At 31.1% G+C, this 23,740-nt stretch overlaps 1 protein-coding gene across 1 annotated transcript in view; it reads left to right on the top strand.

Annotated features, from left to right (window-relative positions):
* The first annotated feature begins 235 nt into the window (after positions 1 to 235).
* The window catches only part of LOC114942432 (unc-112-related protein), a 36,610-nt gene continuing 13,105 nt past the window's right edge, over positions 236 to 23,740 (top strand). Inside the window, exon 1 of the mRNA XM_029317797.2 lies at positions 236 to 732. Coding sequence (XP_029173630.1) covers positions 594 to 732 — 139 coding nt within the window. The 5' untranslated portion in view covers positions 236 to 593. The remainder of the gene's footprint in view (positions 733 to 23,740) is intronic.

Genomic DNA, 23,740 nt, shown 5'->3' with positions numbered 1-23,740 from the left:
CTAAAAGCTTGCAATTATGCCTTTATTACGTAGTGAGTGAAAAAGTTGAGGTTAAGTGTGAATATTTATGTCCGCGAATCGCGCCATATCGAATATTATCGAAGGACGTCGCGTCGGTCGTCTTCGGCGCTGTTCGGCAGTGCTCGGAGTCGCGGAGCCGAGCGCGGCCGAACAGCGCCGAAGCCGTCCGACGTGACGTTCCTGAATGTAGCCGCGCACTGCCGCGCCGCGCAGCCATTCGGGTCCGAGCGAGCGAAGGTGGAAGGTCGCGCGAATTTCGCTCCGCCGCGCCGTTTACGCGATTACGCGAGTGTGTGCGAATGTGTATGAGCGCGTGCGCGCGCGCCCAGGAAAGGCGAATCGAGGGAAGGTAAACGGCAGTGGTGCGTTCAATTGCGTGTGACACGGTGTCGGTTATTGCCGGACGTCGAATATTACGTTGCGCGTGTTTACAAGATCTTTGAGTATCGGAACGCGCGTTTCGCGATCGAAAATCGAAGAGTATCTGTCAACTGTGAGATCGAGTGACAACTGTTTTCTTCTCTCTTTGCATATTGTACATTTGAAACCAGAAGAAAACAGAAGATTGCAGCATGTATTCCGACGGCCACGAAGTAGACGGTAGCTGGGTGCTGCGCGTTTTCGTCACGGATCTGCAGGTCGAAAGGAGTTTACGTGTCAAGGGAGAGCTGCATATCGGCGGTGTCATGCTGCGTCTCGTGGAAGATCTCGGTGAGTACATGTACATACGTCTATCTTCTCTCTTTCTTCCTTTCGATTCTTTGTCATTCCTCTCTCTCGTCGGGATCTCGTCTAGCTCCGACTCTTGATTTTACACGCCGTACCAGGTAAAATACAGTACTTTGTCACATTTACGCATCGAACAGAGCTCTTATAATGTGTGATATTTGAAATTGTCGATAAGCAATAAGTACGAAATCACAACATGAGCTCGCAACAGGCGTTTTCAAACAGCCGGCAAAATGGCGCGCATGCATTGTATATACTTATGTGTATATGCATATATACGTATGCATGTGCACTCGTTAAATTCAAGTAGAACGATGCGAGTTCTGCTGAATGAATTTTGTTAAATCAGTTTATTACGAAAGAGGCTACAAACAATAATCGATACAAAATTCATTTTTTTTTTCAAGAAGATATTTTCTCGCGCATACTAAAGAGAAACAAGAAATAAATCAGCTCGAGGTATCGTTACCGTGATAGATCAAGATAAAATATACTATACCATGTGATTGTAAAGTACGAGTCAACTTTTCAAATTTTCAAGTTTTATTTATAATAAATATTTATTTTATTTTGATCGAATATATTGGAGTAACTATATAGCAAAATATAAAGAATAAATTATAGAGAAAAATATATAAATGTGTTTTTTTTTTTTTTTTTCACAAAAATACATTTTAATTATTAAAAATAGAAACAAAAAATTGATAGAAAATATATTTTACACGTTAGTTTTTTGTATTAAAATAACTACCGATGCAAAAACTTCATATAATGTTAATTCATAAATAAATCTTTTCAAGTGTTATTTAAATCTTTACTGAGATTAATTTTTTTTAAGCTCTTTTGTTTTTCTACGAGACTAAAATCATTGATTGTCTTCATACCATTCATAATTAAGCAAGTTGATGCGGGACGGTTTCATTCTCGTTGAATTAGCCAATTTCGATCGATTGAGAAAGAAGAAGATGGAGAACGGAGTATATGTATATATAGGGTGGTTTATTGTTCGTGGTGAGATAATCGAAGAAAATGCGAAGGCGTGTGAAAAAGTCTTATATATAAAAAATCGAAAACATGCATAATTTGTATATGCGAAAAAAATTTTCTGTCTTTAATCTATTTTTTTTTCTGTTCTCTCTTTTTTGACGTCACGTAGCCATCCTGTATGTACACATATGTGAAGGAAAATAAATATTTGAGAAATAAAATTTAATACAAGGATACACAATTTCTTTATTGATTCTGTCATTAGTCGTCGTTTGTTTACTTTTGCAAATTATAATTTTTCGCGGAGCTGCGTGGCGATATAAAATTTCCGAATAAACGTAGCGAAGAAACATTTCCGGTGAAAAAATAATTCAAGCTCACTTTGTTTATTCGACGGTCGTGCGATAAGGAATACCTCGTCATATCTCGAACGTGATTCGCTTGCATGCGATAATGATAATTTTACACTCGATATTCTCGTTTTTTTGTCAACTGAGTATTCATCGAGTACGTAATATTTTAGTGAAGGTTAAACATATCAAATCACGTGCTGATATATGAAGAACAATCGACATTATAAGATTTTACATCAAATTCTTCTATAATAATGAATATAAATAATAATTTGATTAAAATAATTACATCAATTTAAAATGTCCAAGAAAATCAAGTTCTTTTGGAGAATGCATATGTTTTTATTTACTTCGCGAACAATTTTATTAAATTTGATTCTTTTATATTTATTTGGAAAATAATCAATTAACTTTTTGATTTTTTTCGCGCAGATTATTTTTTACGTACTAACAATAAAATACATAATTATGCTTACCCTTTAGTTAATATAATTAAAATAGAATATTTTTTATCATAGTAATAATCCAACTCTTTATCCGCCCTTTACACAATATATAGAGATGGTCGTGACTCATGAATATGTTATAACGTAAAGTACCGAGTGGCGGATGCATTATTCAATCCTGTTTTTACGAAACCTTTGCGATGCGAGGGATGAAATTATGAATCGATGTTGTCGAAGAAAACTGAATAAATATGAATAAAATATTAACTATGTATACATTGATTTAAAAACATCGGATTATCGATTTTTTGTTCTTTTTTCAAAGAAAAAAGGCGTCGAACATGTCACACTGCGCTGCCAGGTAGAAAAATCTGGCAGCCATATCTTTTGTTGACCGGTCCTTTTTTTTTTACTTTGCGGCACCAGCCCGGCCCCAACAGGTTAGCGCGGTCGTGCAGGTTCTCGCTGCATCTATCTACTGCTTGACCACTCCGAACCCGAACCGGACCGACGCGTATTACCGGCCCCTGAGTCTTATGTAAATACACCGGGTGTCCTGCAGCGCACGTAGCCGCGATCCGATGCATTACAATGAGTCACAGGGATTTCAGTCTTTGCCCCTGAATATATATCTATTTATTATAATATATATAGCCTTATTAGAAAGGAATATATTTTCTATAGATTTTTTTTAATGCACATACAATACAAATATTTGCAAGATTGACTAAACAATGCTTAATATTGATCTCGTCAAAGTTTTTAAATCACGATTTTGATCAAACAATTTTTTACAATTTTCTGTGTGTGTATCTGAAAAACGAGAAACATTAAGTTAAAATATGTGGTCAGATTTAATATATTTTTTAGATAATATGGAAAACATGAATTTTCTAATATATATAAAACTTCGAAATTTTCAAAATAATTGTATATATAATTATTTCAAAAAATGTATATACAGGGTGTTATAAAAGTACCAGAACAGCAGAATAACTCGAAAAATATGTCTTAGAAAAAATGTTAAGTACTGGGTTTTTATGATTTTTTCCTGGCTATCTGACGTTCAGATAGCCAGGAAAAAAATCATAAAAACCCAGTACTTAACATTTTTTCTAAGACATATTTTTCGAGTTATTCTGCTGTTCCGGTACTTTTATAACACCCTGTATATATACACACAACATAGAATAAATTGACATTAGATTAAAAAATCATTACAAATTAGAAAAAAATTTATATTTTTAACATAAGAATTACTCTCAAAAAATAAATAATATAAAGATCTTATTTTATTTTTATGCGCAAATTTCAATTTTAACATTTATTTAATTCTTACTTAATTATTTTGAGAACACACACACACACACACACACACACACACACACACACACACATGTATATATTTTGAATTGTTTCACGTTTCTCTCTCCTGAAAAAATGATCTTCTGTATTTTTACTGCTTTTAGATAAAATAGTTATACAATTTTAATTAGATTAAGAAAACAAAGGAAAAAATATATACAATGTCCTCTCAGGTATGTGCACGAAATTGTTTGTCCTGCTTCCAGCTTATATCCAAATATACGAGAAAAAAATTTCATGTTTTCTATGACTTTTGAATAATAAATTTCAAAAATAAATTATCAATGATATTTATTAACTAACAAGTATTTTCAAAAATATATATAGAAGAGAGTTTTTTAAAGAGATATTTTTAATTATGTATAATATGTATAATTTATAGAGTTTTTTTATTAACAGCTATTCTTTTACGTTTAACAAATATTTATAAATTAAAATTAAATTATAAATGTTTTATGTTTTTTTTTAAATAGTTTGTTTGGACTATAAAATAAACACACACACACACACAATAAAACTCGAATGATGCAAAAAACGATTAAACTATGTTATGTCTCGCGATTGTCGCGAGAATAATCCCGTATCTACGATTCGAACACAATCTCAAGTTTCATCTTTTCTTAGCTATTTCTTCATGCTGATTTTGTTTGCCCCATAAATTCAACATTATAATTTGTAAACACGTTGTGCAAGCAACTTCGAAATAGTTCGAGTATTTTCGTTCTTTGTTACACAACATGCAATGGTACATTATTTAAAACTTCCATGTTTTGTACAATTTCATTCTTGTTTCGAGGAATATATATAAATATATATATATTTAATTATTATTTTTTGCTTCATCTAATTTTATTCTTATATAATTACATATATACAGGGTTGGGTAATATAACTAGTTAATTAGTTTAAAGTTGAAAAAAGGTTAAAAAGTTAATAACTTTTAACTTAGCTTAATTCAAAATTTCTTTGTTATTTGTTATTATATATTTTAAAAGAATTAATAAATAAAATTCTAATTTAAAAATTAACTTTTGATTTAACTTTAGTTAATTTAATCTTAACTTAACTTTAACTGAGTTAATTTTTTGTTCATAAAACTTCGAACTTAACTAAATTAATTTTATATAAGCAACTAACTTTAACTTTAAAAAATCAAAGTTTAAAAAATTATTAACTACCCAACCCTGCATATATATGTATATTATTTTCTCTATGTGAGATGAGGATTACATATATACATATACAATGCCAGAGATAAAACTAAATCGAATGGCATTTTGCGAGCGTGTCTGATTCGATATTTACAATTAGTTCTTATCAAAATGCACGATGATGAAATGCCGCTCGAATAATTGACGCTCGTTGGTCAGACACGTGGCTTCGTGAAAGAAGAAAAAGTCAGCGACACCCGAGCCGATGTACCGTACGTCAGAACTCGACGACAAGACTGCATTCTTCTTACGACTCTTCCGCGAAGCCATAGAAGACCTGCCGCCGCGAAGCTCTCTCTTTTCACGGTCTCGAATTCCGTCATTTTGAATTTATATCATGCGTCAAATGCACGCTATTTACTTGTTTGATCAAGGCAAATTTCAAGCACGACGAAATCTTTATAAAAATTATTTCGAGATTAAAACAGAGAGCATATTAATCAGGTTTTTTGGCAAACTCGTGTATTTTTTTACGATCTCTGACTGACCATTGAAATCAGGTAGCAAAGATGAAAAGGGGGGAGATATGTGGGTGTCGGGTCGATTTTTATACGTATCTCTAGATTCTCTAGCCATCGAAGTGACAAGTAAGCGCGCGCGAAGGTTAAAATCCGAAGGTCGAGTCACCGCGAAGCGCTTAAGTCGAATTATCTGCTCAGATTACATGTATAGTGTCGGATTACACACCGTAATTTTATATCACGTCGGCTACCTTAGGCGGTTCGCGATGGAGGCGAATCGTTTTGGCGAAAATGGTCACAGAGACGCACACTATAGTGATTCCTTATGAATGAGATTAATTAATGATCTTTATAGAGTTTTAATATATATCTTTCGTCTGGGGCGAGAGAAGAAATATCACTTTTGTCACAAGATTTATGACTTGGAAATGGAACAATGTATTGTTGGTGCACGGACTACACTCGTATCGTTCTTATAATTACGAATAAAAAAATCGAGGGACGAAAAGGCGACGTATTGTAGATGAGTGATTTAATTCTGTTTGCGCGTGATATTGGATCGAGAATATTTTTTGTCCTATTTTTTTCTGAAAGAAACTCGAGAGATTTAAATTATCGTTTTGCTTTCCTTTGGTTTGGATACCTACTCTTTAAAGTTGAAAATGTCGTCTGGCTGAATGCATTCTTTATCTAATCATTTAAAAATTTGTATAGAAAAAGTTTTCATGCTTTCGATGTTATCACTAATACCCTGTATATGATTGTGTGTAAAGTTATATTTTTAATTTTTATCTGGAATATTTTATAGTTTCTACAAAATATTATGCTTTTTTCAAGAGAACCGTTAAGTTGTAGCCTACATTTCAGCATGTAAAATACTTTGACGGATTAGAATAATCGCGATTATTGATTACATTGCGTTGAAAATTGTTTATCCTTGACCTTTCAAAGTCCAACCAGTTCGAACATTCTTGTGAGACGATAATTGACATTGAATATGGTCGATAATATTGCAACCGCGTTACGTAGATATGCTAATAGCTCGCACATAGTTGCACTTGCTATTAAGCTTGCAATCTCAATTCAATTGGTTTTAGCGCTGCGTTAATTGGAGATGACGTTAAGAATCAGCCGCGTCGCGTTATTATTAATACGACGAGTCGACTACAAACGTGCCTGTCTGATTTAATAATCAATCGTTGATTGAAAAGAATCGAAATAACGAGTCAAAGCCTTTTAACGTCTTTGGAATATCTATGTCCATCGCAAACTTTGAAACCTGTTTTATTTTATTATCATATACAATTTAATGTGCATAGTTAAAAATATGAAAATGTAATTAGTTTTTGTTTAAACAAATACATTTCCAGAAAACATTTGCATGTCAAATATAAACAACGAACACATAATTCCACGTAAAATGTGATGACGATGTTTACGTTTCAATATTATGAGTCACAAAGATTACTTCATACGAATTCTTTAGCTTTGATGACATAAGTAAATGATTACTTGGTTAAAGACATTTTGGATAAATGATTACATATCTTCATATCGTTATTTTTTGCGACTGACATAATTTATATAATTAACATTGAGTAATGAGATATTGAGTATCGAGTATATATGTATTTTCGTCCGTTGCTTAATATCAAAATTATTCTGACCTTTAGAAAATTGCCGGTCTCTCGATAAGTACATAATAAGACAGATATTGTTGTGTAAATTGCGTATCAACCGAGGATTTTTTCTCCGAAATACGAGCAATTTTCTCACGATTTTTCACGGTCCGTAGAAACGTGTCTGATTTCATAAATTCAGCGAGTGAATCATGCTTGATAAAGACAAAGTTATGTTCTTTCGGATAACTCGAGAGCACGAGGGATCTATCTGTACGTGTCGAGAATGAGTAATATATTTTCCGCTGGACCGAAATATATTCGAGATGATGAGCTCTTCTCTCTCTCGGACATGCGCCGTACGGAAATGGCGGAGATGACGATGATTTTTTAGCAGCGTCGATAAAACTCCGCTCCGAAACCTTGACCGAACGACCTCGTTATTGCGGTTGAACGGCACGAAGGACGAGCCTTATAAGTCTACGAGTCGCGACGACAAATTCACCATCATTAACACGAATTTTTACGCGGTTATGACTCTTGGTTTCAACGTTCAGACAAATTGGAGAGACGGAAGAGTTGTAAAAGGCAACCGCGGGTATCGCTCAAAAATAGACCAAATTTTATTCGAATAATAAACTGTTTTCAAAAACAATTTTTAAGAGTACATTTACGCACAAACTATATACAGAGAGAATTTTCTCTTAGAATTTACCCTGAAAATCATCATGGTAATCGTGGGACAATATGCTGGTATTGGAAGAATTTTATAAGAGTTTCTTTCATTAATATTTACTACAATAAAAATATTAATATATATGTGCATAGTAAAATTAGTAGAACATATTTTATATCTTATTGTAATATAGATATTAATATTTTTTTATTGTGTAACATGTATATAAATATTAATCAGATAAAAATTCTTCCACTACTATATTGTCCCACGATTACCATAATTTTCGGGGTAAATTCTAATTGTAAAAGAAACTATTCTCTATGTGTATGAGTTTAATTTAATGAATCACAAATATATCAATTATATATGTAATATTATATATGCAAGCTACGTAATGTTTCAAGATCTGTCTCTCTCGTTGCATTAATACTTTATTTATTTATGTGAAACCTTCATCATACCTTTATGCTCTTTATCTCCTAAGTAAATGTCCTTATTATAGCACAAAATTTTGCATCGATATTATTATTGGCACAACTGTGGTACTTTTATAACCGGAAAGATAATATTCTGAAAATATATCCAACAGCTCGTAGGCTACGCGTCATATCTTTCATTAGGAAAAATGAAACGACCATGCGCACATCATTATATTCGCTTCAAGACCGCGATGTGTTCGGGTCGTAACGGGAATTTTCCTTGTAGGTAACTTAAGAGCACGAGTTGAACGACAATAAGATCAAACAGACCACACCCTTATTAATGTGTTCCTTCTAATATGTCCAGAAATATTTTTAATGATTGACCTACATTCTAATATGATTTTCTAAATTACTCTTAAAATATGTTACTGGAACGTATATAGTATATTGCTTTTCTTTTCTTCGAAAAAGTGTCATTTACTTAAACTGCGAACTGTTTGTGTGTATAACAGTAAAATTAATGAGAATTTTAATTTTAATTAATATACACTAATTTACGTTTAATATTTGCTGGTTTGTAGATAAAATAAAAAAACGTAGATAAAATGCGAATATATCACGAATTTTATTTAAAGCGTATATGTATATACCATACGCACATGTCTGAATATCTCGGAATTTTATGATGACAGCTATTTTCTCGTCGACGATTTATATTTCGATTTGAGTTGATGTAGCGATTAGGAGTGTATACATATAGAGATATTAATTAGGTCGAAATGTTTGCTTTGTCTCTTCATCTGTATTTTTTTAACCCACGAGTTTGTTTTCTTTTCTCGTCTTGCTTCTATATTTTAGCTTTGCATGTACACGCTTCTTAGGTCACATGTTTCGTTTTAATGTTCGGCTTAACGTTTCTTTTCAAATTCTTCGTTCGATAAAAAATTATCTAAAAAACGATAATGGAAGAAACAATTAGTTTGCGAAAATATCAGGCTCGTCTAACATAAAAAAATTCATTTTTTGGCTCGTACGTTTGATGCATAGCAGGATGCATTTAAAAATGCATTTAATTTCTTGCATAATAAAATATACATGTACGTATCGTGTGTATTTATTTATATAAAAGAGACTCTTCGTAAAATTTAAAAAACTGCTAAAATTAATAGATTATAATTTAAAATTTAAATTGTTATATTGCAAAGTAAATTCTTCATGTTAGTTATATCGAAAAATAAAAGTGCAAATCGACGTCTATACTTTTATAAAGTAATAGTAAAATATATATCGAGATATATTCTTTTTCTCTACATTTTACATATACAGATGACGAAATGCAGGTGATTCTGTATATCGAGCAAACGTCATCGGAATTCATGTTGGAAGTCTCATTATGTCACGAGTGATTAAACGTTATAAGTATCTATCTTGAGGGGCGTAAATGTCGATAGCCAGTCTATTGAAGTGATTTACATAAAATTGAATCATATTGCTCATATCGACTCTCGTAAGCTTTTTCATTCGTAATAAAATACCCATGTTTCTTTCGCAATAGAGTAATAGTATAGTAGTCGTACGGGTGAAAGCAAAACAGGAATAATTTAATTTAATTAATTTATAAGTTGAAAATATTTATGAACGCAATTAAATATATTATTAGTTCATTTTTAATATAAAAATAATTTTATAAAAATTAAAAATATTACTATTTTAATTATACGAGACACTAAAAAATACGATCTTTCCTCTGAATAAATATGTGAAAATTATTGCATTCTAATTAAATTCGCGCACTTATGCATCTTTTTAGATTTTTCTGAATATTACGTAATCTTTTTTTAATATTTTGTTCAAAAGAAAAATGGTTAAAACGTGTTTTTGCGCGTTGAGGAGAAGGATGTGCGAAGTCGACAAACGGCTAGTTAGTTCGATGAAATAACTACCGACATCCCCGTTCATTCCGTTCAATTAGAGCGTCCGTATATGGTACTTATTCGTTCAAATGAGATGATGGGATTATTTACGGATACACCTACTGTAGAATAAAATTTGCTTCTTTCATCAATGACCAAAATGAATAATTTTGGCCAATTAATACTTTAGAAATATATAAGTAATTAGAAGTAATTATCATTATCTTATTTATACGAATTAAAATGGTTGGATATTATTTCATATATATACAGTGGATCGATACAAATAGAAATTTCGTGAAATATTCTCTTGGAAATCATTCGAAAGCTCCAGCCTCCGTCGAGGCTGCGATCTAAATCTATTTTCTCAAACGAAATGCTGCTCGAGCAGTAAATGCTGTCGTATTAAATGATGATTTAATAGGAGCCCCGACCATCAGTTTATCCTTCTCTGTCTCGCGTAATGTAGATCGATTCTTGCCTCTACATGGTGTACATATTGTTACGTTCATTGACCGTTCAATAATACGACAAATATGTTTTCTGTCGCGTGCTTTTCAAGACTGCATGATAGAATACATATACGGAGGCCGCGATATAATACATAGTTTAATACCGGTATACAACAAGAGAATAATAAAGATATATAACGCACATATACAATAATTATATTAATTATATTTAATACAAAATTGATTTTATATAATCCATTATATTAATAAATAAATAATATATAATTTAAAAAAGAATAATAAAGGAGAATAACATTAAGTTAGATATTTTTAATACCTATGATTAATAGTAAAAACGATTGTATTTAATAATAATGATTTAGTCACAAGATTTTAATAATGAATATATTTTTCTAAACTTGAGATTTATATCGTTATTTCAGTATTATTTTTAAATAAAAATTTAAACTTGTATTTGGTATACAAATGATTTTTTTTAATGCATTGTCGAACATATCGCGCGTAAAATTGACTGCACATAATTGATACACAATCATAGATTGTTGAATGAGTTCACTGTTACACATATTTTCTACGTCCGGAAGCTCGCTTGTATGCATGACTGATCTTTCTTCGCGAGCAATCTCTTTTAATCAAACGGCGATTTGCATTCGTATATAATTATGTAACAGATGGCTAAGTATACAAATTAAAATATCTTAAACATATTGCAAATAATGAGAAAAGCTGTTGCTTTTTAAAATGAATTTTTAAAAAAATTTTATTTTTCTTACATTTATATTTATATTTATATTTAATATATAATATATTTATATATTATATGTTTTACATTTATATTATATTTATATATTATATAATACATTTTTATATATTATTTAAGCTAAATTAAATCATTTTATTTTATTTGCCATACAATTTGTATGAAAGAAGTTAAAATCTTCTTTTGACGTAATGTTGTTTGGCAATTAAAATAAAGAAAATTGAGAAAAATAGTTTGATAAGCGGAATTATCTATATCTACATATTTTTTATATTCGATTCTCGATACGTACATTTAATCCGTGCAAACCACAGAATTTAATCTCTGTCCTGTGTTTGCTATAGCGGAATCATATTGCGCTCGCAATCTAGATTATTATTATTATTGTTATTATTGATTTGAGGTCGCGATCGATGCTCGATCGGGGTCGATCGTTCTTGCGACAGTGAAGCACGATCGTTCCGGCTGATGGCATTCGCTCGTGCAGAACGTTATTTCGTTTCTTTGCGATCGACATCGACGCCGCTCGCAACTCGATACGAGGACGTGATACTTATTTCGTATTTATTTTCTACATTATTTTATTTTGCGTTTTAATGACGAGATGTCATTTGTAAAGAACGATATAAAACTGCATAATTTCTTTAATCACCTACTTTACAGAAAAGATATAATTTTGAACGAAAAAATAAGATATTGCACATATGATTATATGGAAAATAGAATTATAAATATTATTAAATATTATTATTTATTTTATTTAAATTTATTTCATCTAAAGTATATAGAGAAAGATTAATTGAAACAAAATAAGTACTTATAATATTTAAAAATATTTAAAATATTTAAAATAGCCTGAGTTTCTATATATGTAATATATCGTACATATTTTACTAGACTGTATATTTCTTTGGTTTTTTTATGCAATGGATCTGTTTATTAAACTAGAGCGATAAAGCAAACAAAATCATTGTACATATTTCAATTGATTACAGCAAATTCGATATGACTCATTAATACAAGAATATTATTACGGAAGAATAAAAATTACATTAACACTTAGAATAACATTAATACGTAGAATATATCCGCTCGTGAATTAACGAGAAAACGATTATTCATGAGACATCGTTAGTTACCTCGATTACCGAAATCGCATTAAAGGCAGGAAGAACGATGATTCACGCGGATGTGACTGCATTCTGCAAGCTGTCCTTTTTCTGCTCGGTATACGGTGCGTTTCTGTAATATGTATCATGGGTTTTGCCGTGAAACCAACAATTTGCACGTAATTATTTTTCCAATCATTTATTTCTTTCAAAAGAACTTTTTTATAATTTTAATTGAATAATGTTTCGCCACTCTTTTTCCTATAATTCATATTTTTAATCATTTTTATTTTCCATCAGTATTTACGTATACGTATACACTAATATTTTTCCAAGAAAACAAATATATTTTTTTGTTTTTATTTGAAAAATAAGACGTAAAATATATACACACCCAGAATCAGGGAGAAGAAAATAATTGTGAAAAATTGAACAAAAAATTGAAAACAAAGTATAATACTCTTTTATAGACTGCAGTTTGGAAACAAAAGTTTGAATATTGGAGAACTAATTTTATCGCTTTTTGCATTTAAGATAAAATCACTTGATTGTTCAATTTATATTCGCAAACACGAGCTAGCACGCGGATTTGTTTCTCCATAACATAGAAGAAGGAGAAAGCGACTGGGACAACGATACGTTGTGCAAGCAACGGCGGGAGTACGGCAGCACGTCGCAGCGCAGCGCATCGCATCGCATCCGTTTCTGATCTCACGCGCTCGCACACGCAGAACGTATTGCTTGCGTGCGTGCTTGCGTGCGTGCGTGCGTACGGAGCGCTGGACTCGATGCTTGCTTTAAGTTTAAAGATAGCTCGTGACGTCAGCAGAACAGTTTTGCTCCCGAACTGCTGCTGCTGGTACCTACTATATATATGTATATATATTTGTATATATATGTACATCTATATATATGCCCGCATGTATGCGGGTGTGTATATGTATGTGTGCGTGCATGCCTGGAACTCGCGCCGTTCAATTTTATTCTCGCGAATTTCGTAACTGTCGACCATAATATACGTAGAAACTTGCCACAAGTTTTTTTTTATTTTATCGTATTTTATAGTAAATCAATTATATGTATCAACTCATCGCGTATAGACTATTATGACTGCAAATTGAATTATCTCTCTCGAGAAAACTTTGGATTTTTTGAATTAACTTTGCATGGACATTATCGATCACGTGAAGCAATTGCACTCGTAGATGCACTCGCATTATTACGCGGGTAATGTTGAAGAATAACGTCCGCAGAATACTCATCCACGTAATGCATTAGTCTTTTGCGAAAATATAGGCACCGTTCAGCGGAAGACACGACATGATCTGCGAATTGCATTACGATGATAAATTCGCGTGACATCTATATAGGTATATATATAGTAATCTGCGAATGTTGGGAAAAAAACTTTGCATAGATTAGAAATTATTTTCTTACGCAGAGCTTTTAAAAGATTTTAAATTTAAAATTTATAAAAACTAGTTTTAACTTTTACAAGTTTTAATAATTTGTTTTTTACAAACATTCCACATAAATATGTGTTGATTTTTTATATTATATGTATAATCAAAATATAAAATGAAAAAAGATGTATATAGGCAAATATTATCTTATTAAACGCAAGCATTGTGCTAACGCGTTCCGGGCATTTTAAGGCGAACGATCAAACATAACATCGCGAAAAAAATAGCATACTTGAGAAAAGAGAAAGTATAATCTTGCATATACGCGAATTATCAGGCTGTGCTAATATTATGTGCCGCAATTATTAGTCTTTAGCTGGTTTTTATCTTATCACATATTTTTCTCTCGAACCTTGCTACTCGTCGGTTTCACCTTCAGGCACCTTGCCGCGACACAAACTAACTAATTAGCATACTCGTTCTCTCATCGTACATTATCGAGCCGTTTATTCGTAATGATGTAGCTTTCCTCTTTAGACGATGATTACACGTTCCTTCTATTTTCTCCAAAGATTTGTAAAACTTTAATCAACTAAGTACATTTATTCTTAGAGTTTACCCTGAAAATCATGGTTAAGATTTTTTTTTATTAATATGTACAATAAAAATATTAATATTTTTTATTGTTGTAAATTTTTAATCAGAAAAACTCTTAATAAAATTCTTTCAATACCATATATATTTTCAGAGTAAATTCTAAGAGAAAATTCTCTCCGTGTAGAATGAAATAATATATGTATATCAGAAGCTAAAACTTTTTGCGCTTCGAATAAGAATAATTAAATGCAGCGTTGCATTAAAATGATTTTGATGAAGAAATGATTGAATAATATAGTCGAATGAAATGAAAATATATTCGTCGGTCATAAATAAATGATCTCTCTCGTTTACATGATTTGAATAAGACTTTGCCGATCTCTCCGGTACCGTTCCATATGAATCGAACTGTTAGGCGGTGAACTTTCGCGCCTACACACGCCGATATGGGGTCCCCTTCCATCTTCCACAAGGTCTATTAGCGCGTAACTAAGTGTACCGACGTGTGCACTATCCATCTACCTGTATGAGGTCTCTCTCGATATGCGTGGGCGAAACCCGCCTCTCGCGCTTTCCATTCACTCGGACGGACGCCTTCGTGCCCATTCATGGTATTTAGTGCCACGATGCGATGTTTATCACGCGCGAATTCGTACGATTTTCATCGAAACGTGATGAATGGAAATGCTTTCGACAAAAAATCCATTCAATTTCAAAGCAAGACTCGACGTATGTATTTTAAACTTATATGTCTGCATTAATCAATTCTTTATCAAATTCTACAATATGTAGATCTATCATATATAAATATATTAATAAAATGTTGTCGATATATCAGTTACAAGATTATTTTACAAATTATTTTATAATAATTATTATAAATATATAATTATATATATTATAAGTTTATCAATTATATACGTATATTGATAAACTTATGATGATATCGATAAAAAGTTATTGCGAAAACTTCAAAGAGCAATTTCTTCTTTATTCTATTCTTTTGCAAAATGCAACTTGCGGCGACATCGTTATTGTCCTTTTGTCCTTTTTTCTCTCTTTTTTTTAGATTACTCGGGATTTCCGTTCATTCACGCCCTTTTGACACGCTCAATATTGTTCCTCTCATTGTAGTTGAACGTCTCGTTGAAACGTCCATTGTGAGTGACGGCGTCTGCACAATGCGCTTTATGTCGAATTATCACAAAAGCGTTACGCGTTGCTTTATTTATAGATATATACAATAATTAAGAGTCTTTCAAAAAGTTTGAATAACGTATGAAAGATCAATGTTCGATATAGTGATGAACGATACAACGGGAGGCACAATAATCAAAGTCAGAGTAGTTTGAAAATTATATTGAAAAAGCTTCACGATTTTTAAATGGATCTTGTGATTGCGCGAATTGAAAAAATTATTACCAATTTTTGTACCATGAAAACATAAAGCGGAGAGAATTTTCTCTTATACAATTAGAATTTATCCTGAAAGCGTGGGATAATATGGTATTGGAAAAATTTTATAAGTTTCTATGAGATAATATTTACCATAAATAAAAATATTAATATATACATATTTGGTTAATTTTACTATGTTCATAGTAAAATTAATCGAATATATATTTTATATCTTATTGTGGTAGATATTAATATTTTTATTATGTTAAATATATTAATCAGAGAAACTCTTACCATAATTCAAGATAAATTCTAAGAGAAAATTTTCTGTATAATTACATACATGTATGTATAACGTATCTCATATATGTATTTACTATTATTTTACATTTAATTCTTCAGAAAAAATCAAAATTTTTATATCAGTTAATATATTTAAAAAATTTAGAAAATAGGATTTTACTTTTTATATATACACACAAGCAGAAGATGAAATTACATTTCTATAACTATAGTTGCGATTCCAAGTTACACATATTATTCTATACTTTTATCCTTTCATTTTTATTCCTTCATCTTTCTTTGTATTATAAATAATATCATAATATTTTCGTTACGAATATTTTTGGACACTCTGTATATAGGGAGAAGGTTTTTGACGTACCTACATGAATCGGAGTGTTTATCGGGTACAGAACGCGTGTGGCTCTTACATGAAAGAGATCCATTCATAGTAATCGGAGTATTGCACATGAAAAAATGCGAGTGGTATAGTATAATTACTGCGGCCGAGTTATGCATTAATACTTGCAGCGAAATCTTGTATCAATGCTGAGGAACAAAGAGGCAATGTACACAATCACGCCTTATCATTGTTTCCGGAAGCAATCGGCCACATATGATTATTAATCATTCTATCCATATTTTTTGAGTTATACAATATTTACATTGTATCAGCACTTAATAAGTAATGATAAAGAACCTGAGAAAAATTAATATCTTAACTGTATACTAAGTGTAATACATATTGTGTTAACATTTTTGCACATACTATTTATTTCACCATAGGTCAATATTTTTATAATGTAATTATAGATTTTATAAAAAAAGCTACGAGCTAATCAATATTTATTATGTGCAATGATAAATTGGACGCACATAAACATTTTTTAATTTGAGGATCAAACATGAGGGGTAAATATGAGTCTAATTTACTTTACTAATTTTAACAATTTTGTAATTATATAAAATCGCGCATTTAAGAAATTATATTTTTAAAATTTTACATGTATATATTATAAGTCAATATAATTAATTAATATATTTTATAAGATAGAAAAAAAATATTTTTTAGAATAAATTGCATCTAGGAAAACAGCATATCATTATCGATTTCGCACATTCATTCATGATCAAGACATGAATTAAATGGAAGTTTTGCTTTCTGCAAAACGGAAATTCTAAATAACAAAATGATTTGACAAATCAACGGAAGTCAATGATATTCAGCGTAAAGTTAAAGGATATATGAGAGTTGATAAAGCGATATGCTTATTACTTTTATATGTACGTGCATACTATTTTCTTTTATGAAACTTTGTATAATTTTTATTTTATATTTTTTTTTTAATATAGGAGCTCTTAATTCTCATTAAAATATCACAACCGATTAAATATGATAAAAATACGAAATCTATAAATTTCATCGGTTATTTTATTTATATATAAAGTATTTAAAAAAATCCAAGTATTTTAAAATAGACAGATTAATTATGATCCGAATTATTTACCATAAAAAGACGTCTCGTATCACTATTTTCACTATGCAAATATTGGTAATCATCATCTCTCATATATATATATATATATATATATACATACATATGTATATCTTCACTCCTTAACCCTGAGTTAACTTTCACAATCGTGCAAATATATGTTTTACAGTGTTGGTTCCTTTCTCCCACTCGTTTCCCGCGCAAACTGGAAAAGGTTACTACTCGTATTCTCGCAACACTTTATGAAGGTCTTTACGAGAACCGCACATTTTACTATGCATATACATAACATTCTCGAATGCGATCTTTTCGCAATGGGGTGCTAATGTCTTGGGAAAATATTTACATTTCCTTTTACTAAAAAAAATAATAGAAAGTTACTCTGGAATGATATCAACCAATTGCAATATTTAATAACTATATAGATATTAAATTTAAAGATTTATCTTATATACTTTGTTAGCAAATCGCGATTCTAAATCAATATTATCTGAAAATTTATTCTAGACAATTTACTAAGGATAATACTTTTTTTAAATCTAAGATGCATATTTTTATTATCTATATAAAGATAAGATAACGTCAAAGTTTTATCTAGATGATCATACATATAATTTTCTTTAGATATACCAACAAACACTGCACACAAATTACACTTGATTTCAACCTTAGGAACAATAATTTTCGTAATCAATGTCTCGAAAAGAATGGTCTTGTTCTGTTGACGAGAAAGCGAAGTCACACGCGATGAAATTATACTCGACGTACCGGAAGTGCGCGCGAATCCGTGTCTCATTACCGCGTGCATTTCCCGTGGAGCGACTAATTGCGCTCGACTCCCTCTCGGCTATTTTCATTCTTCCCTCAAACCCTTCGCCCTTCCCTCATTCTCTTTTGCCTTTTCCGCTCGCTTTCCTCTCTATTCGCGCGGTTTTGTAACGAAAAACGGTCGGGATATCTTTTGTGACGGTCGCCGTCGAGAGTGAAATCAATTTGTCTCGCGATCCCGCTTTTAAATTCCCTCATCCAGCCTCCATAATCAATTTCTCGCGCGTATTAAAGGACCAAACTACACTGGAAAAAAATATGTAATATATTGTATATTACATAAAAATATATAAAATTAAATAAATAATAAGTGTAAAACTGCACGATAAATATTAATGAAAATATATACATATTTATACAATTTACATATTTTTGACAGTATAATCAGAATGAGATTGCGAACGCATAATAATGAGAAATGCAAATTTAGACAAATTTAATTTAAAATATTAACAAATTGTGGCGGTCTATATGGAAAAGACACAGCAATGAATTTCAAATAAATTCCTTGTTAAATATGTCATTTTTTAAAAGACTATAATTTATAATTAATATCTATATTAATGTCATGTTGTCATTATAAAGTTTTGTATTATAAAATTTGCAAGCATTCGCATAACGATGGTAATTGTACATATATATATATATATATATATATATATATATATGTATATTGCTAGGTTTTTAAAGCGGTCTAATTAAGTTGGATTTGTGTGTTTACATTGTCGTGCGTTCTCAGAGAAAATAATCATAAAAGTACATTTTGACTTGCATGTGCCAGATGGAGAAGACATTCTTGAGGCAGTCTTCTACCGTCTGTTGACCTTTTTAAGCCAGCGCGTTCAGTGATTTGTTTGAAGAAGATACAAAGATCCGTGACTATAGTATCGCGTGAATCCAATAATATCTCTCCAGACTTGCTAGTCATCTCCTTACCCCCTCGAGGAACCCCCTTTCTATAAATATATTACTGGTGACCCAGTTCTTCGAAAGGGCTGAAGAGGAGAGGAGAGGAGAGCAACAGACGCCATAAACCAAATTTATCGTATGACGCCATATTTCTTACTCCGACTTGCTGCAGGGAGAGATCCGAGGAAAACTATATCGTGCAAAATCAGAAATAAGACTACGTAATCGTTTTGTAATCGTTCCGCGAATATCTTTTTTCACGCGCCATCAAGTTTCCACCTCGAGGCAAACGCGATATTTGTTCACCACTTCGGAGATATCAATTCTTTCATCAATTTCAAACTCATTCATTTTTTTACTAGCAATTTATTTGCATTTTTTTTTTTTTTTTTATAATATATACATATCTCTCACGCGGAGAGAATTGATGAAAATTTTTGTTTCAACTTCCGAACCTTTTCATTGCTGACAAAAATATCTCAATACGGATTTCATGATTGAACATTGAATTGATTTATCGTATAGATATATGCAAATGATATATGTATTTGGAAAAAATAATACTAAAAGGTCGGGGAATTTTTTTCATCGAGTCTGCTGGACACTGAATATGTCGATGTGTCTCTGTTTGGGGTAAGACGAAACTTTTGATAATCTCGAATTGTGCGTCGCGATGAGGATTTTGTTCACAATGGTCGATCTGTCTGGGCTGGTCGACCAGCCACCGCGAGGTCGTTGTTCTGACATTTATTGTCGTCCCTTCCGCCCCCTCTATGTCGCCCTCTATGTCGCCCTCGGTTCGCTTTTACCGCTCGTTCGTCTTCCTCCCTTTGTAGGAGTCTCTTTTTTTGTTTCCCCTGGTTCTCGGCATCCTTTTCTCTCTCTGTAACCGCGCTCTCAACCGTTCTCGCCTTCCCTCGTCATCCGCGTAATTGCACATGTGTAACTATTCGCTTGTCGTGCTATGGGATTCTTTCGCCGCCATTCCGTATGTGTTGTCTTTTTAACTATTTTCAGAAAGTTTTATATTTATAGAACAAATTTAAACATTTTATAAATTCCAATAACTTTACGATAAAATATGAAGTTATATACACGAAGAGAATTTTCTCTTAGAATTTGCCCTGAAAATCATGGAAATATGTAGTGCAACAAAAAATGTTAATAAGTACATAGTCAATTTTACTATGCATATAATCAAATTAATCGAACATATTTTATATCTTATATTAATCAACGAAACTCTTATAAAATACCATATTATATACATATAATCTTTCCGTGTAAAAATATAAAAAAATGTATCATTTTTGATGAAATTATAGTTAAACAGATTTGAAAAAAATTTTAACTTTTCGAATGTTCTTGTGCTGATCTAACAATAAATCTATATAATCACTTATTGTATCACCATGTTGCAATGAATATAATTTTTTTACGAATAGCGCAGCGATTCTTTATTCACTTCAAAAGGTGGAAAAGGTACAGGAGCTTTGGTCGAGAAGCATAAGAGCGTCATTGTAATACGTAGGATTATGTAAAAGTACTTCCTGCAATCTTTCATCTCGTATGATATCACATGTGGGCGACGCACACGCACGTCACTTTATATGCCTGAAGCATAGATAATAATATTATATAGTAATATATGTAAATACTATTCCGCACGCAATTAAATTTAAATGTTGGTTCAATCTATTTTTTTGTCGTTTGTGTATTATCTCTAAATTAAATGTGAATATATAATAAACGCCTCTACGAATATAACATTCCATTTTCAGAAGAGTTTGAAATAATCGTTAGATAAAATTCTCTTTTTCGAAAAATTTTACAACTTCTGAGGTATTTTAAAAGGATGATTAAGAGCTCATCGAAAGGGAGAAAGAACATAATCCAGTTTGCTGTTAATTGAGAGACAGAGACATTCTCAAAAAAAAATTAGAGGTTGATTAGAAGCGATTAACTTCAATAAATAACACATTAAACCCCAAATTATTTGATAGGCTTTGAGATGGAGATTCTTACATAATATAGACATATGTTAGTTATGTCAGTTGGAAAAAAATCAACTCTCTATGCAACATTTTTATATTCTATTGCTTTAAAAATTTACTCAAAATTTACGAAATTTTCTTAACATGCGATGTGCTGTTTGATTTTTCATCCAATATACTATACAATTTTATTTCTGATAATTAAAAAAATAGTTGTATTGAAAAAAACTGTTGAAAAAGTTGGTTCCTATCTGCGCAACTGCGTCTAATTGGTCTAATTTGTTAGACACACCCGTGTTGTTATCGGCCTACGTTCACCAAATCGATACATCCCTACGTCGTCATCTGTAGTCATCATTAATCTTCCCACCTATTCGCGTATTTTTAAGCGATGCCTGTCTGATGTTTGTAGCATTTGCCATCGATTACATCATTTTGTATTGTTCCTACATCGCAATATTATAGCGGGGTTTTACCAAATTATATGTATCCAAACATTTGTTTCTTACAAAAAGTTTGATCAGTGAAACAAATCTTCGGATCCATCCTGAAAAAAGCAAAAATCTATCTTCCTTTAGAAATTTTGAGAATATTTTATTTTTTCCGAAGTTGAATCTCATAAAATTCTCGTATCGATTATTTCACGGATAACGAATATCGAACGGAAGGAGTGTTCTTGACCCGATTCTATCGTCGATAAACTATGATAGTCTTTTATGCTTCGGAAATGCCAGTACAGTCTTTCTCTCTTATAACTCGATTAAAGACAACTATTTTCACTTGCTTGCTTTTCATTATCGATCACGTTAGTGAAACTCGTAGTTTTTAATTGATAAAAATATTGCGAGAAAATTGTGTGTGTATAAATATTTATTTTTAATATAAATCTACTACATCTTACGTATATAAATGGCGCAAATATTTATCAGATAACTAATTAAAACTTATTTCAATATCAAAATCTAAAAACTAGTATGATTTATGATGAACGATTTTTTAAGTTATTGTATTTCATTAAATTAATGATTTTGCTGATGTTTGATTTTTATTAGAAACATCAACCGTTAAGTAGATTTCAAAACAAACTTGTATTGCTAAAAAAATATAACGATCGTGCTACTTTACATAATAAAATCATATAACTCTATCTTGTGATTAGATATCTCTTGCAAGATAGGCGTTGCTGAGAAAATATTTTAATCTTATTGTGCACAATTTGATTAGATAACGCAAACATTCAACAGCTGGAAAATATCCTTTCTCGTTCTCTGAACTCATTTTTTATTTTTTTTTCTCTTTTGTAGAGCTTCCGTGAAGTGTACTGTAAAGAAAATACTAAACAAAAACATATCCTAGTTATAAAAAATTTTAATTTTATCAATATTAAATGCTACATGGTGAATGAATGATAGATGATGGTATTTTTTCCTATTTCTTATTTTACTTTTTTTTATTACCCTATAATTATTATAGTTTATTACTTAAAAAAAGATTGATTATTAAACGAAATATGCAATCTCTGAAAAAGACGAAGACTATCGAGAAAAGGAATATACACAGAGAGAATTTTCTCTTAGAATTTACCCTATAAAAATCATGATAATTATAGGACAACATGGTATTGAAAGAATTTTAATAAGAGTTTCTCTGATTAAATATTTACTACAATAAAAAATATTAATACGTATATAGTAAATTTTACTATACGTACATAGTAAAATTAATTGAACATACTATATATTTTACATTTTATGTATTGTAATTATATATGACATGAGGATGATGGTGATGACGAAGTCTCTAGAACGACAGTAACGAAACAGTTACAGCTTTGACTGGCTAATTAAATTCAGCATACATGTTCATTTATTTGCACGGAGGAAGTCTTGTACAGGTATATAGTGTCATCGCGTTTTGCTTTGCGTTTTCTCATTTACCGACGTTGTATCGAACAATCACGTTTTATCGTAACTTGTTCATTCAAGAGATATGGAAATAAAAAAGGTACATTTTTGTATGATGCTCTTATTTCTCTATACATATATTTAATTTTTATTTTTTTTATTTTAATTAATTTTTTCCCAAAAAATAAACTCGACCACATAATATTATATTAATGCTAAAGAAGAGCTTCTATTTGAAAAAAATAAATCAAAAATATATAATATAAAATAAGTATATATATGTACATACGTCTCATATAGGTGTACCAATATTTGAATGAAAAAGAAAAGCTTTAATCAGAAGAAATTTTTATTTTTTGCATGCATTTTTTATGTATTTGA

The sequence above is a fragment of the Nylanderia fulva genome, unplaced genomic scaffold, assembly GCF_048542155.1.
Source record: "Nylanderia fulva isolate GAGA-0341 unplaced genomic scaffold, ASM4854215v1 Scaffold16, whole genome shotgun sequence".
NCBI classification, from domain to species: Eukaryota; Metazoa; Arthropoda; class Insecta; order Hymenoptera; family Formicidae; genus Nylanderia; species Nylanderia fulva.
Note: the sequence above shows the minus strand (reverse complement) of the source record. Positions and strands in the feature narration are given on the sequence as shown.